Source organism: Penicillium longicatenatum (genome assembly GCF_028827895.1).
Source record: "Penicillium longicatenatum strain IBT 33135 chromosome Unknown contig_7_segment0_segment0, whole genome shotgun sequence".
Taxonomy (NCBI): domain Eukaryota; kingdom Fungi; phylum Ascomycota; class Eurotiomycetes; order Eurotiales; family Aspergillaceae; genus Penicillium; species Penicillium longicatenatum.
Genome location: NW_026643124.1, coordinates 812,863 through 830,254, shown reverse-complemented (window position 1 = coordinate 830,254; position 17,392 = coordinate 812,863). Strand labels below are relative to the sequence as shown.

The 17,392-nt window shown below is 50.0% G+C and overlaps 8 protein-coding genes across 8 annotated transcripts; 4 read left to right on the top strand and 4 right to left on the bottom strand.

The window, feature by feature from the left end:
• Positions 1–694: 694 nt before the first annotated feature.
• On the bottom strand, positions 695–1,462 carry N7484_010590 (alpha/beta hydrolase; the record flags this gene model as incomplete). Its single annotated transcript, XM_057120977.1, has 1 exon — positions 695–1,462. One exon carries the CDS (start codon positions 1,460–1,462, stop codon positions 695–697), a length of 768 nt encoding a protein of 255 aa, XP_056966731.1.
• A 604-nt stretch (positions 1,463–2,066) lies between these two features.
• On the top strand, positions 2,067–2,912 carry N7484_010589 (uncharacterized protein; the record flags this gene model as incomplete). The annotated part of the gene is made up of 1 exon (XM_057120976.1): positions 2,067–2,912. One exon carries the CDS (start codon positions 2,067–2,069, stop codon positions 2,910–2,912), a length of 846 nt encoding a protein of 281 aa, XP_056966730.1.
• Positions 2,913–3,545: 633 nt separating this feature from the next.
• Positions 3,546–4,687, top strand: N7484_010588 (putative mitochondrial carrier protein (Rim2); the record flags this gene model as incomplete). Its single annotated transcript, XM_057120975.1, has 3 exons — positions 3,546–3,671; positions 3,723–4,422; positions 4,478–4,687. The coding sequence occupies exons 1-3, from the start codon at positions 3,556–3,558 to the stop codon at positions 4,685–4,687; spliced, it is 1,026 nt and encodes a 341-aa protein (XP_056966729.1). The 5' UTR covers positions 3,546–3,555.
• Positions 4,688–5,266: 579 nt separating this feature from the next.
• On the bottom strand, positions 5,267–7,815 carry hrdA (E3 ubiquitin-protein ligase HRD1; the record flags this gene model as incomplete). The annotated part of the gene is made up of 3 exons (XM_057120974.1): positions 5,267–7,525; positions 7,639–7,743; positions 7,792–7,815. 3 exons carry the CDS (start codon positions 7,813–7,815, stop codon positions 5,267–5,269), a joined length of 2,388 nt encoding a protein of 795 aa, XP_056966728.1.
• Positions 7,816–8,780: 965 nt separating this feature from the next.
• Positions 8,781–10,507, top strand: N7484_010586 (putative MFS transporter; the record flags this gene model as incomplete). The annotated part of the gene is made up of 2 exons (XM_057120973.1): positions 8,781–9,032; positions 9,101–10,507. The coding sequence occupies 2 exons, from the start codon at positions 8,781–8,783 to the stop codon at positions 10,505–10,507; spliced, it is 1,659 nt and encodes a 552-aa protein (XP_056966727.1).
• Positions 10,508–11,381: 874 nt separating this feature from the next.
• N7484_010585 (putative GPI anchored glycoprotein) lies at positions 11,382–12,303 on the top strand (the record flags this gene model as incomplete). The annotated part of the gene is made up of 3 exons (XM_057120972.1): positions 11,382–11,501; positions 11,663–11,796; positions 11,847–12,303. Coding segments are annotated over 3 exons (711 nt in total), but the record flags the coding sequence as incomplete, so codon positions are not given.
• Positions 12,304–13,132: 829 nt separating this feature from the next.
• On the bottom strand, positions 13,133–15,032 carry N7484_010584 (cytochrome P450; the record flags this gene model as incomplete). Its single annotated transcript, XM_057120971.1, has 5 exons — positions 13,133–13,313; positions 13,384–13,553; positions 13,604–13,880; positions 13,943–14,802; positions 14,973–15,032. The coding sequence occupies 5 exons, from the start codon at positions 15,030–15,032 to the stop codon at positions 13,133–13,135; spliced, it is 1,548 nt and encodes a 515-aa protein (XP_056966725.1).
• Positions 15,033–15,464: 432 nt separating this feature from the next.
• N7484_010583 (class I SAM-dependent methyltransferase) lies at positions 15,465–17,363 on the bottom strand (the record flags this gene model as incomplete). The annotated part of the gene is made up of 2 exons (XM_057120970.1): positions 15,465–15,719; positions 15,858–17,363. 2 exons carry the CDS (start codon positions 17,361–17,363, stop codon positions 15,465–15,467), a joined length of 1,761 nt encoding a protein of 586 aa, XP_056966724.1.
• Positions 17,364–17,392: the final 29 nt, after the last annotated feature.

Here is a 17,392-nt window from a genome sequence, read left to right as displayed (position 1 = left end):
AACCTCACCATTGAGTCACGGATATACATCCAGTAGCTAGATTAATTTTCTATGTCATGTTCTACATATTACTCTTTAATACCCCAACACCTTTTCATTGATTGGATGCTGGCCCCTTTCCTGCTGGATTTCATGAAGTCTCTCGCCCGCTCGCAACATAAGGAATTAGAGGCACAGTAGCCCACTGCCAGCTTTCGGGTGGGCTTGGAAAGGTCTTGTCGTTTAGCACAGCATCCGTATTCTCTTCCCCAACAGATGATGCTTTTTAATAGTCTAGGTCGAGTCTCTTTTTGACAGGGCCTTACTCCTTTCAGGACTAGTACACGTAACGACCTAGCTAAACATTGTATGACAAAGACACTGTGGGAGACCAGACCTCAATTAGCGGAGGTGTACCATCAACTTGAATGTTAAGGATTGCAAATATCGGCTCTGAGATTCAAAATTTTTAACTTGGGCCCGAGAATTCTACATCGGTAAGTGAGGTCTGTATCGTGGATAAATGGGCGAGGCGGGACCTTGGAGACCTCGAATACTCTAGTGGAAGTCTTGGTAAGTCAGGTAAAATCATTCACTCAACCCATCTCTGTTTCACCTGTATAATGTATTTATCTAAGCTGATAAATATTGTTGCGAGCTGTCAACCTGAAATCCTGTAGATATATACCCTTTGAATGAACCTTGGAAGCATGTCTCAACCAATAGCCGCTGCCACTCGATGCACAATTTGAAGTACCTCCTCGGGCTTGCTCAAGAAAGGACAGTGACCAGCATCTATTGTCTCCGTGACGATCTCAGAGGTGCCTTTTGCGTTGAATGCATCTTGCACCATGCTCTCCTGCAGTGGCAACATAATCGCCAGGTCCTGAGAGCAATAGATATATGTCGTGGGCAGGTCTTTCCAAGGGGCACCTTTTACTTGACCTCTAGCGGCAAGCCTATTATGGGTTACATTCCAGGTACTGGTCAGCTCTTTTGCCCTTCCGACATCGACATCGTTATAGAAGGCTTCGGGGGCATTTCTTGCAATGATGGTGCCATCTTCGTTGAAGCCGATCTCCACCTTGGACTGGAAGCCATACTTGGCGATCACATCTGACAGTGAGTTTCCTTGTTGAACTAGCCATGCACTCAAGTAGATAAGGTATGCAACCCCTTTGCCCCTATCGCGCGCGTAGAGATCCTGCGTGATTGCTTCCGATGCAACGATGCCACCATATGAATGAGCCAGAACTATGACGGCGTGGCCAGAGCTGATGAGCTCTTGGGCAGCTGCTCGTACAGCTATCACATCCTGCTCGAGGAAAGCAGTGGGCGGTCTTGTATCGCCACAGGAAGGTAAACGGGGACAGCGCACGATGAACCCTGCCTGGGTCAGACGCTGACCAAAGTCTTCCCAGCCCGCGGGGAGAAAATACGCCCCGTGAACAATCAAAACTGCAATAGGGGCTTGGCTTGCCATGGTAAAGAAGGTTCGAAGCAGTTATAGCGCTAATAGATCAAGCCGCCCTTAGGAATTCCATAAACCAGTAGCTTTGAGCGCGAACCAAGTTTGACTTAACACTTATGCGACACGGAGAATAAGCCTATGGTAAGAGTTCAGACGAAGTAGAGGATGGCCCTGGAGGACGTAGACCGAGGGGTTTAAGTGCAAAGACATGTGCGCGGCCTTGGGGCCAAAATATGGGGCCATTGAGGCCCTCATCTAAATAGAATGATGTGACACTCCTTGGAACTCACTGATACTCCTTCATATATACACGAGGCTCTAGTGTAAATTTATGTGGAGTTCCAGGTGACTTATCATTTAGTGATTGGTTGATCGACTATACGTAAAGGCTGTGCATGTTGTTGGAGCGCGCTCTGTTCGCAGCTGCCCAAAGACGCGTAGCTAATTGGTGGTCGCAAGCAAGTACTGTATGTCTTTCCCCACAATAAGCAAGAGAATGAGGGGGCGAAAACTGAACAAATGACAATGGCCCTTTTCTTGCTCTAAAGTATTTTGTCTATCTGCCAAGTCTCCTTGCCAAGCAACATCAATCCAAACACTACACGAACCGCCCACTATGGACATAGTGCACGGCAAAGATCTGCACTTTAAGGAACTTGGACTCAAGCACCGAGGTAGCGGCCTCGCATTCAAAGATCTCTTCCTCGGCGAGGAGAATACTCCCGAGAACTATCTCTTCACCATCGGGCGCCAAGGCTCCTTCTCCTCGCCCATTCACAAGCATACCTTCGATCAGTTCCGGTACGCATACCGTGGCGACGTTTCGATTGCACCAGATATTCTTCTCCGTGAAGGAGAGCTGTGCTATCATCCAGAGGGTGTTTCGTACGGGCCACAGCTCGATGAAGGGGGCGAGCGCGATGTGTTAGTACTACAGTTTGGTGGAGCCAGTGGCCAAGGATACCTCAGCTTTGCACAGATCACAGAAGGTCAGGAAAAGTTGAAAGAGAGTGGCCGATTTGAAAAAGGCCAATATCACCCCGCAGAGGGAGGGGAACCAATAGATGGGTATGAGGCTCTTTGGCAGAGCTATTCAGGTCGCCCGCTTGTGTATCCTGCGGCAAGATATCACTCCGTGATTGTTTCAAAGCCAGACAACTACTCATGGGTCCCACTGAGTACGACAAGCAATGCCTTTACACGAACACTCGGCATCTTCACCGAGAGGCAGACGAAGGCAGATATGATCAAGATCGGAACCCAGGGGAAGATTGAGATACACGGTGAAAATGCGATCCAGCTACTGTTTGTGCTCAAGGGTCAAGGTAAAGCAAATGAGGCTTTGTTGGAGATCGAGTCTGCAGTGCGGTTGTCGCCTGGAACTGGAGCTCTGCTCTCCTCAGAGCATGGAATGGAATTGCTTCGTTTTGTTCTTCCTATGCTCGCAGGTATTAGTACATGATACCTGAGAACGAGACTCTTTGAATCAGCGTTATGTTCAAAGATTGATTTGGCGAAAACGTCATAGTCCTTGAATACTTTGCTACCTACTACGAGTCTCCAGGGCTTTTAGTACTGCCGGGTGCTACTAGGGAAACCACATGCTGAAATAGCTATATAGTACCTAGTAGTTGCCAATGGAGTCCTTGGGAATTAGATAATGACTCTCGCTACATGAAAAAGTAGGGATTGAAGTTGCAAGGATATCGATGATTTTATGGTTCGAGAAATCCATGGATAAAGTGGGATTTTATGAAATTTTATGCAACGGATATATATTTTTCGAAGACCTCTTCTCTAAATGTTGTGCATGTGAGTGCACTCAGGTTGAGACAATTATCTCTTCTTCAACTTGAAGCATACCCAAATTCTTCGAACTGCCTTGCAATCGGAACAGCTAGCCTAAATGACCCGAATATATCACATCCCAAGGTTATTCAAGAGTATATTCTCTATACGAGCGGGTCTAGTCCTCTAGTGGCGACGCCTATCAGGAACCGACCATTTGTTATCTCACGTGACTGAAAACTTGCGGACCCGACGCATCCTGCAAATTATTTGCCAATCTTCAACTTTTTCAATCCAGCCAAGAATGTGCTGTTACGATGCAGCAAAGCCCCAAGATTCACGGTCACACTGCTGAGGAGAGCGTCCCCCTGCGGACCTCCCAGACAGCCCCCAAAAAGTCCCATGATCCCTGGACACATCTCATAGCCGGCGCGTAAGTTGCCCGAGATCTGTCCGCAAGTCGCCCCCTAACAAATTATCACAGGAGCGGAGGTTTCGCGACCGCAATCGTCACATCCCCCCTCGATGTCCTCCGAACACGTCTCCAATCCGACTTCTACCAACCCATCTCCCAAACCCCCGGCTCTACCGCCATTCCTCCAAAAACAAGCCACAAAACCCTCCGCATCATCGGCAACATCTACAAAGCTGAAGGATGGCGCGCATTCTTCCGCGGCCTGGGACCTAGTCTAGCAGGTGTGGTCCCCGCTACCGCTATCAAATTCTATGTCTACGGAAACTGCAAGCGCATCGGCGCTCAGGTTCTCGGCCTAGGCGAAGATTCTACCCTTATTCACGCTCAAGCCGCCATCTCCGCCGGTATCGCTACTGCAACTGCCACCAACCCCATTTGGCTAGTTAAGACTCGATTGCAACTTGATCGAGCCCAGACAGCCACCGGAGCCCGCCGGTACCGCAACAGTCTCGACTGCGTGCAGCAGGTTCTTCGTCAGGAAGGCATCCGCGGTCTGTACAAGGGACTGAGCGCCAGTTACCTGGGCTCCGTTGAGACGGCATTGCACTTGGTTCTTTACGAGCGCCTGAAGACCATGATGGCCCAGTCGCTCGGGTCACCAGATGGAAAGGACACGGCCGCGCAGAAGGAAATCACTAGCTGGATTAGTACGACCGGAGCTGCGGGCTCGGCCAAGTTTGCCGCTGCGTTGATTGCATACCCGCATGAGGTATGAGCATGTCCCAACAAATATGGTCCTGTTTATTCGCTAACGATTCCCCTAGGTCATCCGAACACGACTCCGTCAGGCACCGCTCGAGAACGGCGTCCCCAAGTACACCGGCCTAGTGCAGTGCTTCGGATTAATTGCCAAGGAAGAAGGAATGGCCGGTCTTTACGGTGGTTTGATGCCGCACATGGTGCGCTCGATCCCCTCCGCCATTATCACGCTCGGAGTCTACGAATTTGTCCTGAGATTCGTGGGCACCTCATAAAACATGATATGAATTCGTGTTTGTGGTCGCTAAGCGCCACACTGTATAACATCATCCCTGGTTTCTGCTACACTTGCTAGACGGGGCAGCCCGTGATTTTAATCTGCATGTATTCTACTGGGCGTTGGGGGATCTTTTTGGGATTGTGAATAGAATCTCCTAGTCTTGGGACTTGTACTATATGAAATGGCTTGTCATTATCAAAAATATATTGAATATTGGATATATGCCACTGAGTACCTAACTGCGTAGGCATCAATAAGGTGAAAGGGGCTAGAATAATTCAATTTGTGCAATACCTAGTAGCTGATTCATCCTGGAAACAAGTCTAACAGTGGTTCATTCAAGGAAATGATCAAGTATCACCAGAGAAATCCGAATGAACTCATCATGATGGAAAGAAAAACTAAGAGCTGGGTATGATATCTTGCTCAAAAACGCCATGCAACGCTGATCTGAGTAGGAGAGTGCGATCAGGAGTGAAAACAAGGGAGAGCCGAAGACATGGAAGAAAGATCAGAAAAGTACAGAGGTTGGGTTGGGTTGTCAATAGTGGAATATTTTCGTAATTTTCTATTTTCACGACGCGTCGTCGCCCTCTGCTTCCTCAACCGTGGCGGCCCGAGATTTGCCTTTGGATGCAGATTCGGATTCAGATTCAGTGGTTGTTTCCTTCACTGATGTCTTCTCTGGTGTCTCCGTCTCTGTATTACTGCCACACGTAGCTGCTGTAGAGGAAGTTGCGTCGGTTATATGGTCTCGTTGCACATCGGTCCACTCTTGAGATAGTGAGTCGGCTGGGTGGTTCTCCGCCGAGAGACTTGACGTGCCCCAACTAGGCAGCGACGGGCTTGTTTCAGCAGCCACAGTATTGTGCTCGGCTGGGTTCGCAGCAGTTCGCTCATTATTGGAATTCTGACCATCGTTGTTGGCCACAGGGACCGTTGGGGTTGGGGATGGGAATGTTCTACTAAAGAGTGGATGATCTCGTAAAGAAGGATCGGCCATGTGCGGTACATGGACTCCCGGTGGAAAAGGCGGGGCTCTGGGCATTGAACTAGCTCGGAAGGGGCCCGGGATGTTAGGATTGGTGGGCTGAAGCGGAACCAGAGTCCAGCCGGCTGGAAGGTTCAACCCTTCTGGTAGACGGGGATCTCCAGCACTCAATGGCACTGTGCCTGGGCTTGAGGCAAACTGTTGCCGAGTTGTGATACTGGAAGTACCCGGAAGTGGCGATGTGGCACTGGTAGAAGTAGTGGTTTGGTTGAGGCGAAGACGGTCCAGCTCCATTTGAAGGGAGCGCACATGGCGGAGTTGATCTGTCGCAGCACGCAAAGCAAAGACCTCCTGGGCAATTTGCTGTTCGATCTGCTGCAATTGAGAATTTATATTGGTCAAAGTTGAAGGGCTTGCAGCGGGTTGGTCTTGAGCAACTCCTGGAGGGGCCGGTGCAGGTCCTCGACCGAACCCAAAGGCAAGTCCGGCTTGGTGCGCGCCTTGTGGGTTGGCATTAGCAGCAGGTTGTGGACGCGCGTTGCCTTGATTAATCTGATTATGCAGATTATGTAAAAGGTCGCCTCGCACAGCGCCAAATCCAATTCGGAAGGGACCAAACTGGAAGACACGAGCTCTGGGCAACCCGTCTCCCTGGCCCGGCTGACCAGGCGCTTGGTTGCCAGCACCATTCTGTTGACCACCGGCACCATTGCCAGCATTGCCACCTGCACCTTGTGCAGCCGCTCCAACTACTGGGCGCCGGCAAGTTGGGCAATTCTGTTGACGCTCCAACCAGCTCCGGAGACAGGCAAAGTGTAGAATATGACCACAAGGCAACTTCTTGGGGCGCAAGCGATCAGGCACAGGCCGTGCGTTGGCCGCAGGCGGGGCGTTACCACCAGCCGGGGCAGGGTGCGCAGGAACCATGTCCTCTCGACAAATGATGCAGACTTCTTCTCTTCCAACCTCCTCTGCAGTAGCATCCGGGTATCTCTCATTCATGTCTCTGGTGGCATTGCGGTATCGAAGGAAGTCCATGATTCGACGACCAAAAGAACGGATGGTAACAACAACGTCTCGCAAAATGTGAATTGGCAAGCCGTAGAACGTGAGAAGGATTGCGAAGAAAACCAGATAGACCAAAAGCTTCACAAAGTCGGTCAAGAGATCGAGGTAGAAAACCCAGCGGCCTTTTTCTTCCCAGCCGGGGACATCAATCTCCAGCTCATTTACATCGTTCTCATCAGGCAGGTCAGTAGGAGGAGATGACTCTCCAGCCCGTGCATTGGCGCGAATAGCCTCTAGGCGAGCCTCCCGAATCTCCGCTCGACGTTCCTCCATCTTTGCTTTCAACTGTTGCTGAGTAATGTAGATCTCCGTCAACGCAATGCCATACCGAGCGGTGGTCGAAGTGGACAGAATGGTCAAAATCGCGAATTCGAAACCGAACATGACCATCATGTCTGGCCGAGCTTGGTGGTATACGGTATCGATGCAGTATCTGAGCATGAAGGCATTGAAGAGAACCGACAATACCAAGGAGAACGCCAATCGGATATGGAACAGTCGGGGGTTCGCGGGGGGTTGCTGCTCCAAATATTCCACTCGGCCTTCACCAATCCAGCCCCAGACCTTTCCGACTAATAGGGAAACGAACATGACCAAGAACCAGCCGCCGAGCTCACCCCGGAAGATGGTCATGGCCAGACATGTTTCCGTGATGGCAAACCACGCCCGTTCGTATAGTTGTTCGGTTTCAATAGGACGCAAAGGACCGTAAAGGAGTCGCTGTAGCCAAAAGAGAATAAAGGCGGTAATTATAAGGCATAGATTCGTAAGGATCTGTAGAAGACCGCGCCCAGCGCATGGTTAGTCTGGCTTCAAGACGCGGGGAAAGCGGACAGGTCTCGTGAGTCCAGCCGACACCCGGTGACTGAGCGGACATTCAGACTTACCATGAGATTGGCGCTACTTTGTGAAAGATAGACGCAAGCCGCGTAGAAGTTCGATCTCTGATGTAGAGCTTTCAAGAACACACCGGTGGCTAGGACCACCGAGGCCTAGAGGAGTCAGCGCGAGCCACTAAGAATGACAGGGTCATCACATACCCCAGCATAGGCGGCCAGTCTCATGACGAACAACTAAGACTCGGGTTAATGGTCATCAGAGAATCAAGTGGGGGAGGAAATTGGGGTATCGACACAGGAGTATACTGGGATCTGGACAGCTTTCCAGAATACGGCACGCCTCCGCATCTTACGTCAGCCGAGCTATCCCGCACGTGCCATGACATGGAATGAGCAGCGACCACAGTATGAGGTTATTGATCCGATCATTCTAATAGTATTGTGTCTAAGGGAGTAGGAGAGGCCATGAGTTTATTCCTAGTAGCTGGTGAATTGTCCTTCGCTGCTTCATTATCCTGCAATAGCATCCTGAATGTAATGCACCATCTACACATCAAGGAACAATGGTGAAGTTCAAATTGAAGGCTCAGTATGTCCCCAGTATTAAATTACTTTTGCAAGTGATAATTGAGTAGGTAACCTATGCCCACGAGTGGTTTCGCTTGATTATTTTCGAGTTTCAAGCTTCAATACTTTACCGGAGTAGCAAGTTCTTATTCAATACGTCGGAGAGACTGCCTTTTGTTTGAGAGCAGAATTCATTTGTAGTCCGGTCGAGCGCAGATTCATTCGAGTACAATAGTCTTACCTAAAGTGAAGACTTGTTGTTACGATCATGATGTAGTCCTTCACGGCGTGATAAGTTACCGTTATAGGTGGGGCCGGAGCAGAAGCATCCCGAGTGGCACTCATGGAGTCATAGCTCTACTAAAGAGCCTACAAGATTTGTGCAGAGAGGAAAGTACTGAAAATATACAAGTCTCAATTTGCCTTTTTTCTGGCTTGCCAACTTGAGCAATTGAAAGTATAACTCGTCATTCATATCATCTACTTCATCGTGATCCCCGTATCCTGTTTATCTGATCGCACGTGACACCCCACCCCCAGGCGACACAAGCTGAGAATAATCGCCGATCATTCTTGATCTTCCTTCTCCAGATTCCCCTCAAAGCAATGCGCTGTGACCGGTGATGGCTTCAGGTCCGGCATTGTTCACAGCCTCAAGGGGGCAGACCCTCACATACCTGCTCGCGGTTTGCCCCTTCTCTATCGCATTCTTAGTATTCATCAATTCCTCTGTTTCCTTCGTGGTAACGGATCTGATCGGACTCCATAGTGGAGAAGGCGATGCAGTAGGAACTTTGGGATTCGCCGATGAGTTGCTTGCATTGGCTGCTTGTCCTCTTTGGGGAGTACTCTCGGATCGGATTGGCGTACGTCATGTAAGTGTTATCCTCTCATCTCTATAGAGATCTTGGCTCCTGGAAACCCAGATTGCTGATTATAGCAGGTTTGCACTATTGGCTACGCCATCATTGCCTTGGCATTGGTTCTCTTCGTACAGGCCACGAACGTTTATCCACAGCTTCTTCTCGGTCGGCTGCTTTTCAGCCTCGGTGGCTCGGCCGTATCAACCATGGTCACTGCAGTCTTGCCCACCGTCACTGGCAAGGCCTTCCGCAACGAGGCTTACCGTGCTTCGGTCTCGTCAGACTTAACCATCACACCTGATCGGCTGCGTGGTCTTCAAAATAGCAACTCTGAACCAAATGCCCGGGCTTCGCCCTCGGCTCGACTATCAGGCTTTGTTGGGCTCTTCGCGGGCTGTGGAGCTCTTGTCTCCCTTGGAGTCTTCCTTCCTCTCCCAGCGCGATTTGAAAAGGTTGGGTTGTCCCCAACCGAAGCTATTCAGCGCAGCTATTACCTTGTAGCTGTCGTAGCTCTGATCATCAGCGTGGTCAGTTTTATTGGCCTTCGTCAACTTCCCGGAGAAGAAAGCAAAGGATGGTCCGCCCTACGCAACTGCCATTCACGGCGCGATGGTCAACCCGCCGCCCTTCCGTACTGGAAGCAATTGACCACCGCGATGCTTCTGGGGTTCCGAAATCGTAGCATTGGACTAGGCTACGTGGGTGGTTTTGTCGCTCGGGCATCCTCCGTGGGCATCTCTCTGTTTATTCCTCTGGCGGTGAACCACTATTTCCGTGTGTCGGGTCTCTGCAACGAGCACGATCCCGTACACGGGTCCGGGTTGGGAGAGATCAAACGCGCGTGCCCTCGCGCATATATCCTTGCATCGATCCTGACGGGTGTCTCTCAGCTGGTCGCGCTATGTGCGGCACCTGCCTTTGGATTCTTGACCGACAAATCGCGACGATACAATGTCCCACTCTTGGTGGCGGCCTTCCTCGGTTTTATTGGGTACATTTGGTTTGCGCAGATGCCAAGCCCGCAATTCCAGGGCCCCGATGGCAATCCGGTGATCTTCCTCGTAATGGCACTTATCGGCCTGAGTCAGATTGGAGCTATTGTGTGTAGTCTTGCGGTGCTCAGCAATGGGATTCTGCGTGTCAGTTTGGACGAGGACACGATGCGCAAAATCTATGACGATCAGACCGAGACGGAGGCCGATGACGATCAGTTTGAATCGGGCGAGGGCCGACCCCTTCTCGCGGGGTCAATCAATCAGCGTCTGGAGCATCTATCGCACCTCAAAGGCTCCATCGCGGGAGTGTATTCGCTGTATGGTGGGGCCGGAATCCTGCTCCTCACCAAATTGGGAGGGAAATTATTCGACCAGATATCACCAGGCGCCCCATTCTACATCATGGCAGCGTTCAATGGGGTCTTGCTGATGATTGGAATCCTCGCTGGGATCCTCAATCAAGTTGCACCGGTCATGGAGGTGTCGGTATAGATCACGAACCGTTTTATTCCGAACCTCAATTCAACTTTGCTGTATCCACTGTGCCCGATCTCTTAAATTACTGAATGGCGATGAATCTGGGTCTAGAACTTAGAGTTATGAATTGTAATTTAAAAATTTCATCCTATGGAGACGATCGCATGACTCCATCAGTAACGGGAACGTGGGCGCGTAAATTGCGATGATCTCAAAAGGCGGCACTAATGTACGCGACCCGCTCGAGGCGTTTTCCCCCACAGAGAAAAGGGGTCTCAGGGTCTGAGAGAGAAAGGAATGTGAAAGGATAGAACTGTGATGATGATCACTATTGTGTACTTTTCAATGAATAAATCAGAATCTATGCATATGATCATCAATGATGCAAAATTCGATCATTGGGTATAAATTAGGAGCAACCAACAACCTTCCTGATGAAGCGAATGATCAACTCGGACCAACTACCAATTCTGCGTCTAATCCCACTATAGTTTAGTGGCGTTGATAAATGGAGCACGAACCTCCAATGTACCCTATTTTCCCATTCGAACCCCTGGCCTAAGACCGGTTCCTGACACGGGTTCCTGAACCAAACTAGCTCTAGTTTCTCTGGTGTAGTCCTTGGCAGCCTATCAGGTCGCATTTCTGTTTTTCTGGCCCCATGTGCGCCCCCGTATGCGCCCCTGCAGGTTTAGTTCCGTTAGGTCCCTTTTAGTCTCTTTATGAGCGTATCGCCCCGGGCTCCGCTGCGTCTTCTGCATCTTCTGCATCTTCCACTTCCACTTCATCCTGGGTCTGACCCTGCCATTCGTTATCTCCACAGTCTCTCGTTAATCACTCTTTAATTCTCGAGCTGTGTACACATTCTTTTACAAGTCATTCTTTCAAAATGCGTTTCTACACTATTGCTCTCTTGACTGGCGCTACCGCTGCTGCCGCGGGTAACACCGCAAACCTTTTGCTGCCTGGTTTCCAGGGCCATGACCTGCAGGCTGGTATTATGGGCGAGGTAAGGAATCGGAATCGCAATCGCAATCTATAAGTTGAAGTTGGAATGTCTTGTGTTTGCGATTGCGCTATAGATGGGTCGGGCGCAACAACAAACAATACAAAACACAACACAACACAACAACATCTATCAACAAACCATCCAAACTAACATCTAACCAGGACGGCGATGCGACCACCTACCTGATAACCTGCCCTACCAGCGTGGCCGCCTCCGTCTGCGGTATCCCCGGCAAAGGCATGACCGCCATCTCGGCCCCCAGCTCGGCCCAATTGATCAACACCAACGGCGCAAAGTAAGCACCACAACAAAGCCGAAACATATAAACCACTCTAACATCACCAGCACCGCTTCCCTCTCCTGCAATGTCGCCGGCTCTACCTACGCCTCCTGCTACGCGCAAGAAGGCACCGTGACCGTCCAGCAAACCCTCGCCTCTAGCAACATCAACTGGATGGCCGTGACTGTGACCGGAGACTGCTACACCAGTACCCCCACACCAACTCCCACTCCCACTCCTACTTCGACCCCAACCCCCACCCACTCCTCGACTTCAACCCAGACTCCGTCTTCGACCTGGACTCCCGTCTCCACCCCCAAGAAGTCGCCTACCAAGTCTTCTACTCGTATTGCTTCCAGCTCTACCCCCCTCATCAGTGGTGCCCCCACCGCTCCGGCTGTTACTGCCCCTGCTGCTTCTGGTACCCCGGCCCCATCCACTACCCCCGTTACCGGTGGCGCTGCCTCCGTTGCCCGTAACGGATGGGTCCTTGGTGGTGCCCTGGCACTTGCCTACGCTCTCGTGTAAGCGAGATAAACTTTTTTTATCTTCTTTTCTCTGGCTCTTGCTTAAGATTGGATTGAGTTCCAGTTCTGGCTCTTGGACACTGAACTTGAGCCTTGTGAATAATCTTCGGGGTTGGTAACGTTGCTTCTAATGGATGGAATCATGTACCTGTGGACATACATACTTATATGTACATCTAATTCTTTTTTATAATGATTGATACCTTTTTCTACGATGCAATTATTTCGGTCTTTCGATTGTATTTACAATTTACTGGATATTGCACTATTTATACTTGGCTTTCGGTCCTAATATACTTCTTTGATTGGGTTGAAAAGGACGACTTTGCGTACATCTCCAGGCGAGCAGGTCCTCCACATACATGAGACATTTAGAGTATTCCCCACACACTTCACACGGACTTCTTTTTGAGACATGAACGTCTCAACTGAGACCCACTCTCCACTCTACCTGGCAAACTGTTTCGTTTCGTATAACTTTGAAACGACATGTTCCAGATATCATTCAATAAATAGCAGCATGAACTATGCAGAGTATCAAGCGAATGTATCATGTGGATTAGTTTCCAAACTTTGAGTAAACATTCAATGCCGAGGAAAACCAGCAAGAGATATTTTTGAAGTGAAAATAAAATTAGACCTGACAGTCCAGATAAAGAATAACGAACCCAACGCCAAATCAATATGGACCGCCAATTTTGCCGGATAAAAGAAAAACATAAACAATGGATAACAAAAGACCGTCCAAGTACGACATGGTACCCAAGTAATACGATTTGATCAAGCCAGGGATAATCTGACGGCACAGATAAATTCAGCCCAAGCTACTCATCCTTACCTTCGCCCTCTTCCGAGAATCGATGCTGCAGTGTTACCATAAGCCTAGGCTTATCCCACAGAAAGAAAACCTTCTGATCAGTCCAATTGGCGCTTTCGGGACACAGCGTGATATCAAAGTGGTACAGCAGTTTGCAAAGGATGAGGCGGATCTCGCAGTATGCCAGACTGTAGAAGATCAGCATCCACCTTCGAGCAAATGGTACCAGATCGTGGAAGAGTGTAAGAGTGTACTTACTTTTTCCCAAGACAATTCCGTGGTCCAAGGCTAAAAGGCTGAAGAACGTCCCTCTTATCTTGATCGAAGCGCGCGTTCTGGCCGAGCCAACGCTCTGGGAGGAAATCGTGGGGAAAGGTAAAGTTTGACGCAGAGTGGTATGATGCATAGTGGTGGCATGCAACAGTTGTCTTTTGAATGTTAGATTGGAATAATAGGCTTTGGTGTGAGTGAAACGTACCCCTCCAGGAACATACTGGCCGTCGATTGTAGATCCTCCTACTGGAACAATGCGAGCAAGACTTGTCACAAAAGGCGGGTACATCCGTAGAGATTCCTCGATGACGGCGGCTAAGTATGTCAGACTTGCAGCGCCGCGGAAGCTGATATCCGTGTCCTTGTCGAAAGTCGATCGAATCTCCGCGACGAGTTGGCGCATGGCGAGTGGATGTGTACATAAGTAGAAAATGCACCCGGAAAGCAGGGTCGCCGAAGTCTCGCTGCCAGCGATGATGAGACTGGATATTGCGTCAGGCTAGAACATACAGTATCATCAGAAACCGATGGGAGTGCGACGTACATGAAAGCATTCGAATGAATCTCAGCCCTACTCATAATCTTCTCACCATTCAGATACTGTCCCTTAACTTCACTGAGTCCATTCTGCAGAATGGCTGACATAAAATCTGGGCGAGAGATATCCGACTGCAAGCGACGATCCACCTTCTTCGAACCCAGTTCAAAATGCTCTTTGCCCTTGCGTGTGACCTCGCTCGGAATCAGGGCAGCAAGCATCACCTTCAGAATAGGAAACTGCTGCGCTGCTCCAATAAAGGCGAGAGCCTTGATAGAGCTAAAAATCAACTGGATCCACGGGTGCAGCTGACTATCCTTGAGACAATCGAAAGATTCACCAAACATCAGGTCACCGGTGATATCAAAAGTAGTAAAGTTCATCCAGTTCTTGATATCAACTGGGACATTCTTGGCCTTGACTGCCTCTTGCAACTTGCAAATCAAAGTATCCACATACCCCGTAATCAAGCCCTCTTGGTCTCTGAGAGCGCGCTCCGAGAACGCATGAGCCAGTAGTCGTCGTTGACGAGCATGTACGCCATGATCTATCGCGCATACGAGATGGTCGACCCCATTCGCCGGCGGGATGTAGCGGCTCCGATCCTTCGGAAAGCATCCACCTGGTCGAGAACCGTAGATATCTCGAAAAGCTTGTGGAGTATTGAAAGCCAGCTCGTCAGGGCTGATGCGCACAACGGGACCATAACGGTCATGTAGAGCGGTGATATCGATGTGATTATGTCCCCGCAGAACGGAGATCTGCAGTGGAATGCGGGAAATGGCCCAGGACCGTGGGCCTGGGAAGCGGCGCAGCGGCGAGAAGTAAAGCTCATAGAGGATAGACTTGGTAAGCCAGAGAAGAATCTAGTAAACGGGGCCAGCCGTCAGTATCATGTCAGCTGAGCTCCGAGGGACTGGGACGTTCAAGGGAGCAGTAATAGTTTAGTATAGAATGAAATCAAGGTGATAACAGGATCAAACGGACTATTCTGTATGGTCCTGCAGATAATTTGAGGGTGTGACATGCAACTTACTAGGCATGCGGCAGACAGGATCCAGAATAGGATACTGGATGTTGCCCAGATCGAGAGCATGGTGGACAGCGATTGAGGTAAGCGGATAGACCTCAAAGTCTTCATTCCCAAGTCCATGTTATTTACTCTTTTCGGGTGACGTTCAATCACCTGGGAGTTATTACAGAGGTTGGGATTTCCCTGTCAAATGGTTGATTCAAGTCTGTCGAAGTTGCACCAGAATCAGAAACGTTATGAAAGAAAGAGGGGAACGGGTCCCCGAACAAAGAGATAGGGAAGGCACTAGGATGTGATACGTCGCCATTTTTGCCCGTATCTGCTTAGCTTCATGATCATTTCTGCCTATCGTGATATCTAGTGTGATGGGAGAATGGGAGTCGAACTGTAGAAGAGAGATGGAGACAAAACATAGGCACCTGGATGTTTCAAAAAGTGACTATAATTAATCTACGTTTCCGAATAAGCTCCCTGTCAGCCCAATTCTTGACCCAGCTAATCAGCGCTATGATAGTCATGTTTCGGCTTGCGACCGTAGACAACGTGTAGATTGCAATAAGTGTGAACCTCGGGATTGTTCAAATCTCGACGCACACCTGCCAGGAAGACTTGGGTTTGTATATTCGACCATCCCAGAACGCGGGTAAACAAAGCCAACGAGTAGGATTCCACTGCCATTAAGAGGGAACACAGATTGTACCGGCCAATTTGCTTCTGTATGGGATCTTTGGGCCACATACTAGAAGGGACCTATAAATAAACGCATCAGTATGCCATACTGCAGTCAGATATTGCATACGGAAATCGGAAGGCGGTATACGCCAAGGCCCGAAACACGAACGACACCAGGAATGAGACAAAGAATCCACATATGAGAAAGGGTCGTACCTTGTACACCTCATCTCGGACATCTTTAAAACCGGCCTCCACCAACCGCTGCCGGTGTCCCTCGGCGATGTTCATGGGCCGGTGGAACGCCTCACTAGCCTCATGCAGACGACCGAGGAATTCGCACAACGTCGGCGCCAGCCGCAAGGAGTCATCATCCGACCTCAGCGTAACCTCAAACTCCTGCAGCTCAACCCAGCCACCTGGGCGTAAATGGGTGTAGGCTTGTCGCAGCAGCCGAGGCCAGTCGGCGATAGCACCGCCTAGGTCTCGGGCGTGGATGAAGTCGAAAGGCCGGCTGGTACTGAACAGCCACGGGGACTCGGCGTCATCGACTAGGAATTGGAGATTGGGTGGGACCCAGGATGGTTGGATCGGGCTGAGATCGGTGCCCATAACCTCGGCGCTGGGGTGGCTGTCGGCGAAATCGATGGCCCAAATGCCTGTACCGGTTCCTATGTCGAGAGCGCGCTGAAGGCTATTGCCCAAGGGAGCACGGAAAAGAGCCCCATTTAGAACAAGGTTGCGAACGTGGTGAAGGAGATCCTGGCGGTCTTGTTCTTGATCGTCGTTTGGTAGAACATAGTGTCCTTCGCGGTAGGAGTGGTATCGTCGGCCATTCTCATATGTATAGTCTTTCACGTCCGAAAGTAGCGAAGCAGTATAGCTGGATGTCTCGGAGTGATATTCATCATCGAACACAGAGTTTGTCTCGTCATTTGTGGATTCTCCATCAGAGATATCTCCTGGGTCCTCGGTCTCTGCTTGTAATACAGTAGACGCATATGGTGGCGGAGGTGTTATATAGGAGTCACTCGCTGTGTCCAGGGTAAAAGGAGAAGGGGCAGAAACTTGCTCCGTGGGTACTGATATTATGGCGGATTCATCTGCAGCATGATTGGCATCTGACAGCAGGGAATTTGCGGCTATAGAAGAAGTTGACTGGAGGTTCGGAGGAGGTAGCTTTGCTTCAGATCCACTGTTCTCAACACTCTCTTCAGGTATAGATGCAAGCTGAGGCGACATCGCCAGTATATGACCTGATGTATCTTCGCTAATCGCACAGAAGCCAGATTCTGGATCAGGAGACCAAGGGACCGCTGTGATACCAGCCTCATGGCATACGTGTGTCTGGAATGTCGAAATGGAATCAAGAGACGGCTGTAACGTTGAAGCCTCCGTACCACTGACACACTCCAACTCTGGTGGTGACAGCGGCTGAAGCTCTAACGGCGACGGGGATGCGAGCAGTTCCTCAGACTCAGGAACTGGCTTGCTAGGCTGAGGGTCCAGGTCTGCGAGCTGCCGAGCTGACTCCAGAAAGTCATTTTCGGCAGATGTCAGACTCACTGGAGACTCAGGAAAGGGAGAAGAAGACAGCGCCATATCAAAATCGGTGTCGAGGGAAGTATCAGAGAAGTTGATGCGATCTTCAGATACCATAGGCTCGAAAGATACCGAAAAAGCCGACGTGCGAGCATATTCACGGACAGCAAACCGAGTCATCCTGTCTTACAGTAATGTTCCTCTTGTTA